Source organism: Phoxinus phoxinus, assembly GCF_949152265.1.
Source record: "Phoxinus phoxinus genome assembly, chromosome: 6".
Lineage (NCBI taxonomy): Eukaryota > Metazoa > Chordata > Actinopteri > Cypriniformes > Leuciscidae > Phoxinus > Phoxinus phoxinus.
Genome location: NC_136881.1, coordinates 33479171 through 33487744, shown reverse-complemented (window position 1 = coordinate 33487744; position 8574 = coordinate 33479171). Strand labels below are relative to the sequence as shown.

The 8574-nt window shown below is 37.1% G+C and overlaps 1 protein-coding gene across 5 annotated transcripts in view; it reads left to right on the top strand.

Annotated features, from left to right (window-relative positions):
* Positions 1 to 1354: 1354 nt before the first annotated feature.
* atp11a (ATPase phospholipid transporting 11A) overlaps positions 1355 to 8574 on the top strand; it is a 69061-nt gene continuing 61841 nt past the window's right edge. For all 5 annotated transcript variants that reach the window (XM_079615864.1, XM_079615862.1, XM_079615863.1 and 2 more), the window contains exon 1: positions 1355 to 1846. In XM_079615864.1, the coding sequence (XP_079471990.1) occupies positions 1808 to 1846 (39 nt within the window). In that variant the 5' untranslated portion in view covers positions 1355 to 1807. The remainder of the gene's footprint in view (positions 1847 to 8574) is intronic.

Genomic DNA, 8574 nt, shown 5'->3' with positions numbered 1-8574 from the left:
AAACGTTGAAACGGAGTAAATTATTATTTTTCTTAACGAATGAAAGAATGTATGAATGGTGCACAAAAAAGTAACTGAATACAAAACTCATATAGAATAGTGCTTTTAACTCGATCAAACGCGATTAAATCGTATCTAACATAAAAGTTTGTAAATATATTCACACACACACACACACACACACACACACACACACACACACACACACACACACACACACACACACACACACACACACTTCTATGTCATAAATTTATAATTTATGTAATATATATTATTCATTCATGTAATAAATGTAGTATTTATTATTATTATGCTGATTAAACTTAATGAGGAAGAAAAAGAACATGATGAAGAAATGTATTGAGTAAAAAGAAAAGAAGAAATAGTTTACCTGAATTGATTTACAGTAACTATTATATTTGACTCCATTAATAACAAAAAGTTGTCTTGGGTATGTAAAGGGATAAATGACTTTGATAAGCATATGAATTGTGCACAGGATGATAAACAGGTCCACAAATGGAAAAAAAGAAGAAAGAAAAACAAATAAAGTAACTCATGATAATATATATAAATGTAATATTTATAACTAAATTTCATTGATTTGAATAAATAAATATTTATACGAATTCATAATAACAGCCCAATAATTTAGGTCAAGAATTATTATTAATTGTTCTTGTTTTATTATTTATAAAAACATTATAAAAATATGGCTATTGTATTAAAACAACACATTTTAATAATAATTGATTCAATATGATATTTTAATTATAATGATCTTATAATTTGTAAATTATGTAATATTTAGTATGATAATTGTTGGTTTGATAGCTTCTATTACTCTCCTCATTTAAAGTCGCTTTGGATAACATATTCCAACATTTTTTAAATAATATTCCAGTCAGTCATCAAGTCAGCACACATAATATACCCTTGATACATCTAAATGGCTTGAGTTTCTTTGATAAAGGGATATTTCCCCCCCAAAATTAAATTTTGTCATCATTTACTCTCCCTAATGTTGTCCTAAACCTGTATGTTTTTGGAATGAATGTTGAGTCGGAATGATGGTAACCACCAGACAGTTGATGGCACCCATCCATGTTATTTTTTTCCTACTATGGAAGTCAATGGGTGCCATCAACTGTTTGATTACCAACATAGGCCTACTTCAAAATATATTTTGTGTTCGACGGAAGAAAGAAACTCCTTCAGGTTTGGAACAACTTGAGGGTGAGTAAAATCATTTTTGGGTGAACTGTCCCTTTAAATCTGATTGTCAGGGAGTAGCCGGAGGGCAGGCTGTGGGCGGGAGGGTGTAGCTGCGGAGTGCGCATGCGCTCATGACGCGCCAGACTGGTCGATCGGGAGTGCTCTACTACACCGAGAAGGAGAGTGAGTGAGTGAGAGAGAGTACGTCAGTACATCAGTACAGAACAGCCCGAAGGGACGCTCGAGAAGGAAGAAGTGGCCAGTCCCTTAAAATATCAAGACAAACCCTTGGAAAACGAGAGCTTGTTGTTTTTCCCTAGGTCAGTACATATATAGGTGACACCGGAGCATGTCACTATGACAACGTTCGGACTTTACATAGTAGCCTTCATCATCTCAGTAGGCGCTCAATAGATATATAATAATCGCACGAGTCGTTAAGGACTGTCAGTTGTCAATCCGAGAAGAAGATCGCAGAAGACATGGAACAGAGACTTGGTAGAATGATCAGCTAGCGTCTTATGTACCCAATCTACAAGATTAGAGGAGAAACCGAAGACAGCAGCACACCTGGAGCGGCTCGAGCAGAATGGATTTCAGCACCATCCGGAACCTCATCACCAGATACGTGAGTAGACACGCGACAACTTGTTGGTTTGGTTTGCTCCATTTCGAAGGGTTGCTGCTGCAGTGCTTGTGATACACATTTTTTTTGTACTTTAAATCCGCAAATGAAACGTTGTATCTTAATATGTCCGTTTACAAGGCGTGTGTGCATCACTTTTGAGCCTGTCTGTGAATAAATATGTATAAAGCTAGCAATGGACGCAACCGGTATTTACAGTTACTAATCTCAAGCGTTTGTAATGAAGTTTTCACTGCGGTTCAATTCCGACCCCGATTGACTGTGACCTGAATTCCCAAGCGAAGTCACTAATGTTATATTTTAATGCCTCGCCGCTGAGCTCATGACTGAGAAATCACACAGCTTGTGTTATGAAATATCAAAAATGGAAATTGGCCTCAATGAATGAAAACAGGCGCGGGCGGACAGGTGTTGGTCATTGAAAAAGAATCGTTTAGTGTATTTGTCAATATAAGACGTTAGTGTAACATAACGTAGGAAGCACCACATGAAATCCCAAATCTTATGGTTTGGTTGTAAGAACATGTTTGATTAAACTAAAATCTTGACAATCTAAAAAAATTAATAAAACAAATCTAGTTTTAACACATAAAGTGTCTAAATTTCCTCAATTAAAATGGTAATGTTGGCCAAACTATAGTGTTTTGCTTGCTTAGAACACTAATCAAATTCCTATTTTTCTTTAATTTTATGGAAATAAAACTTTATCAATAACTACAAACCAACTCTTGCTCCAAACTATTTAGATACCGCTTAATTTGGACTGAATTTGCTCATTTTGTTTAATTCAGTTTTTTTTGTGTGATAAATATAGCATTTAGTTGGACCTTTTTTATTATTTGTTTATAAAGGGGAACATCATTTAAAATATTTAAAACCTTATTTTGTACCCTGTTAATAAAGTGCTATAAAGGCTGAATTTCATGTTATTTTGTGCATCAGTAAAAAATGAGGAAAAAAACTAAAATTGTTGCTCTACATTGTTTTATTATATAATCAAATCGTTTTTATAGACGGGTCACGGGTTCAATCGATAGCTTACTGCATGCCATTCCTACACAGATTAGACCTGCTTTTAAGCCACTTAGCACTCAGTATAGGCAAGAGCACACGCTAAACCAACTGTCCAAAGCTGTTGGGGGTTAGAGAAAGAGATTTGCTCAGTAACTGAATCAAATATGTGCAGGTTATATGTGTCAGCATGTAAGGTTAAGGATATTTTACTATAGACAACATTCACTTTGAGCAGAGTGGCAACTTGTTAGTTTCCTAATTTAAAGACCCTTATGCAAGATACTATTTTTAATTTAGTATAAACCAGATTTTGTGGTTTAAAATCTATTGTACTATATGTAAATACAATAACTTGAGGATATTATGTAAAATCTATGTGTGCTTAGAGCTTAATGTTAGGACAGTTTCTGATCTTTGATGTTGTATTATGTTATAGATGCAATGGAACAACACTTAAGTCGTTTATATTCTAACAAAAGGCTCATTCATATCAAGGACGATAACTATAAAGATAACGATGAATATATAGTTCTAAAAATCGTTCTCAATGTTAAAGAATAGCAGAATTTACACCACAGCTATAACCAAAACGGCACAGAGAAACGATATCGTTGGAATCACTTTCGGAACGATTTTATCTAGCTGATGAACGATGAAAACATTGGCAGCCAATCAGAATCCATACTCCTGTAACGAGTTCAAGCATTTAAAGTGACAGACAAGCATGAGCTTATAAACTGAATATGCTGGTGTCGATGCTAATATAGTTATCGTTATTTATAGTTATCGTTCTTGGTGTGTGAATGGGCTAAAATGGTGAAAAAGCCTGTAAAAATTGCATGAGTATTTTGTTCCCCCATCATTGAAGGCCATATGAATGTTATTCTGTCACTGTAATCAAGCTGACATGTTGAGCAAAATCTCTTGCGCTGTCTAGACAGTCTGTAAAAAAAACCTGATGAAGAGTGTGTGTGCGATAAACATGACGTGAGAAATAATGGTCATGTCACAAACACCTCTCACCTGTCTGTTTATGTTTGTGTTTTGTTTGCTCAGGCTTTTACGGTAAACCATATAACACACATGTCTCAACAATAAGGCCAGGGTGAGAGAGTTTCGGGACGGAATGATCGCTTCAGTGTTATTTTAGTATCATTGGGATATTATGGGTTTTATATTTTGAATGACTTTTTATTTGAATATTTTCTGTTTTAATTTTAATAGTTAAAGTTTCAGTAGTTTTGTTGTGTCCTCACTCGTCTCAATGGCAAAAAGTGTCCCAATCAAGTTGAATTCACCCCATAAATATCTATATTCTTATCATTATAGATTGTTATTCATTTCTATTTCAGTTTAGACAGACAAACTAAATGAAATTTAGAAATGTTGCCTTGCCAACTAAACTAAAAGAAGTTTAATTTCTTGTCTATTTTATTTCAGTTTTACTTTTCTATAAGTGCCCCGCACTGCTTGTGTCAGTAAATATTAGATTTGTTAATCATATTGGGTTTTTATGCCTGGCAAAGATCATTTGACCAGCTCATTTTTTTTTTATACATGGTTATTCAATTTTTTTTATTGTTGAGTTCTGCACACAGTATGGCGAGGTTATGTCAAACATACAAAATTATATTTGCATCAGTGTGGTTTGAGAAAACTGCTTTGTTTGAAATGCAAAGCAATAAAATGCAAGTCTTTCTTTCTAAACTTATCCTGAGGAAAAGTTTAAACATTTATGAAAGGTAAATACAAGTCAATTTTGCTGGAAAACAAGCAGTTCATTTATCCCAGCCTAACCAATCATTTAGATAGAGTTGTGTCATGAGATCGGACGGAGTGTGTTAGTCACATGAGTTGTCCTGTGAAAAGCACAGCTCTTTGATGTAATGCATGGTAATGCAGGTTGGCAGTGTGAGAGGAGAAAGGCAAACGAGAGTACCGGGCAGAAGAGAGATGGAGCGAGAGAAGGATGATGGAGAATGAGATGGGTCAGAGAAGATGAGAAATAAGTCCCTGTGTGGATTTGACTGGCTCAGACAACAAAGGAAGTGACAGTGGAATGATTTGCTTTCACCTGTAGTAGCGCTCACTTCAGAGTCTGTCTGCTGAACGGGCATTTTCAATGTAGGAAGATATGAAATGGAAATGTGAAACCTGTTTTAATATGTAAAGCTCATAATTTTTCGTTACGCTAGAATAGAAAAATTGTAGGCTAATTGTTGTCTTCTTTAAAGTCCAGTGGAATGTGTCCGGATTAGATTAGAATGTGTAGCCTAGTGTTTTTTCCCCAAAATATTTCTAATACTTCAGTATTCAAATAAAAGTTGTCAGTTGTAGATTGATTCTCCCCTAGGACAAAGTAAAACTCTGGTGCTTTCAAAACATCCTAACATGGCAACATTTTCAACCAATGGTGGACGTTTGGGGGCAATCTTTTTGATCGACCAATGGCAGATGGAGGTAGTTTTTTGGAGACCGTTTTAAAATCAATCATTGAATTGAGTAATGTCTTTCTACTTGCTGAATATTATGCAGTATGCAAGTGAAATGGTACTCATTATTCCTCGATAGACATTTCAAATCTTAGTATGCTACATAACCAATGCATTTTGTGTAAAAATGCCTTAACTTTTAGATTGTTATTAAGAAAGAAATGTTAAAAATCATGGTTCTCTTGTATAAAATAGCAGTATTTTTGACAAATGTAGTATTCTACATAGATGTAGTACAAAAAAAAAAAGCTGCAATTTTCCCTTTTCCGGACAGTAGCGAATTAACTGTTTCTTAGCTGATCACTTTGACTTAATAATACAGAATAATTGTCTTAAACAATACGCACAATTATTTACATGACAGAACTGGTTTCCAGCCCGTTACTACTGCACAAAAAGGCAACTTCGTTCGAGCCATCACCGGCTTCTGAATAATTTCCATCCTTAGACAGGAAGTAGCATGACTGCCCATATCCTGTCTCAGGAGGCTTCGAGGTAATTTGAGCTCTTTGTACAGAGGTAATCTCATCGTCTGCGGGCCGGCGTCAGGAAAGACTTATTGGAAATCATCCTACATGAGCAGGAATATGTTTCTGCTGGTCAGACAGTGAAACAACATGCAAAGTCATCACAAGCAAGTCCCTACTTCAATGTTTCTCTTGTTCTGCATTTCATAAAATCCATTTAGTACGAGAGTAGAACTTGCATGAAGCATTATTATTTGGAATACATTTAAAATATGCAGCCGTCACTTGGCTGATGTCTTTGGCAAAAACTTTTCAACAAATTTTAACAAACCAGATGTGGGTATTTGCTGTATGTGAGTTTCAATCAGGTTGGTTTAATAAAGTGGTTTAAGAGTGATGCTGTTGTCAAAGTTAACACAAATGAAATTCTGTCATCATTTACTTCCCTCTCATATCATACTGAATTGACGTTTTTGGCACTGCTGGTTTAGACTGCTGAAGAAGATGTGCACGCGCACACGTACACATGCAGGCGCACGCGGTTGTTCGTCATTCATCCCGCTGACAACGGATGCTGACCCGTGAACCGTATCCTCGAATGATAAATGAATTGTTGGTAATCAATATGGGTGATGAAATGATAATCATTATCTTCACGCTTGACGGCACGTCAATATGGGCACCATCATAGTTCAACTGAAGTTCACGGTCTGCGCCCTTATTTACAGAGATGGGTGCTCTGTGATAAAACCACTATACGATTTTGGCAATAAAATGACTAAATGTGTTCTCTCAAACTCTTATTTAGACTCTTCCCATTTGAGCGGACGGCTGCATCGCATTCTGAGCGACTGATAAGTGACAGCAAACTGTCAGCCGAACCCTGGTCCCTCGGGGTCTGTCAAACAGCAGCGCCATGTGATTGTTTGCTTAGTAGAATGATCTAATGACTGTTGCTGTGGTCAAACATGATGTAATAATGCTGAGGTTTGTTCCCCAGTGTATGTGTCGCTGGATTTGAGTTCAGTAAAGAAAAGCGCATTCAAAAACTGGATGGGGGGGGGGGGGGGGGGGGGTTATGAGTAATAATCGTTTGATGTAGCTTTAGGGTGGAAACATGGCTGTGTGTGAGAGCGACAGAGAAAAATGCTGGAAGAAAACTTAATAAAGGTCAGAAAGACATGCTTATGTTTTGACAGAATTGTCACCTTCCATAAAAATATAGAAGTATCAGACTCTCATCTCTTCTCTCAAGCAGAAAATAGTGTGATCCAACAAAATCTTTGCATTTAGCACAACATAACACTTTCTCTCTCTCTCTCTCTCTCTCTCTCTCTCTCTCTCTCTCTCTCTCTCTCTCAAATATTAAATAGTCTTTTGACAATCATATGACTGTGACTCTGAGAGTCTGTGGTATTTGTGTTGGGTTTTCTGTACTTTCAGAAACAAGTAAATCTGAAGTCTTGGAACTAAGTTGTAGGTTAATGGTCTATAAAAAAAACCAAACCCTTTAGTCTTAAACTTTACAGCTGAAGACAAGAGTGTAGTAGAGACAATTACATTTGAAAGGGAAGCTCAAGATAGAAACCAGCAAAAGACCTTTAGTTTGGAGTTCTTGGGTGTAACCCTGTATTGAGTCTCTTCAAGTCCTAAGAAAAAAACCAACATGCTGCAACAAGCAGTGTTGTTCATTCATTACGGTTTTTCTTTTTTTCCAGGGGGGTTTAAAATTATTTTCTTAAGTGTTATTAGATCTATGTTAAAATTATGATTTAGAATTTTCAAAGACATTGAAGTTATTTTAGGCTATGTCCACTAGTGTGTTTTCATTTTAACACAGCGTTTCTCGTCCATGCTAGCGTTTCTACTGCGCTTCAGAAAAGATCTCTGACCGAAAGCACGTCATCACATGACCATTCATGCACAGTGGGCATGCGCATTCAAGTGTAAACTGTTGCCAATTGCTAATAGCTTGCCTCTTGCACATGTAGGTAGAGTCTAAAATGCAGTTTAACTGCACAATGGCTGCTAAAAAGGACAACAAAGTCAGCAAATCTTGCTGTTCCATCTTGATTATGAGATGATATTGATTATACGGTCCACAAGGCTGGTCTGTTATTGTCGTGTTCCGGTACTGTAATGGTCACATGATAGGGCAGTGACAAAACAGAGAAGGATACGCAATGATCCAGAAGACCCAATCAGGGAGTGAATGTGGGAATCCACGCCTTAGTTTTCAAAAGTCTCCGTTTTGGTCCATTTACACTGAAACGCAACCCCGGATATTCAAACTAAAACTGGGTCTGAAGCGTCTCCAAAAGTCTCAGTTTTCGAGGATCGACGAAAACTCAGAAGTAGTGTGGACAACAGGCGTAACCGTGGCAAACGTACATTTCCAGAAGAAAATGTGAATGGTGCTTGCAGTGGCAAAACTCGACACTCGGTTGCTAGAGTGTGGTACATGATTGCATACGAGCCAACAACCATGTCTGTACGATGTTCTGCTGCTGAGATATGGCTTATTCATGTTGTTCGGGTCGTTGCTAGGGTGTTCTGAGTGGTTGCTAGGGTGTATTGGGTGGTTGCTAGGGTGTTATGGGTGGTTGCTATGCGGTTGCTAGGGTGTTCTGGGTGGTTACTAGGCGCTTGCTAGGGTGTTCTGGGTGGTTGCTAGGGCACCACAGATGGTTACTATGGGGTTAGGGCTAAGGTTAGATGCGTTTTAAAACGAAAACGC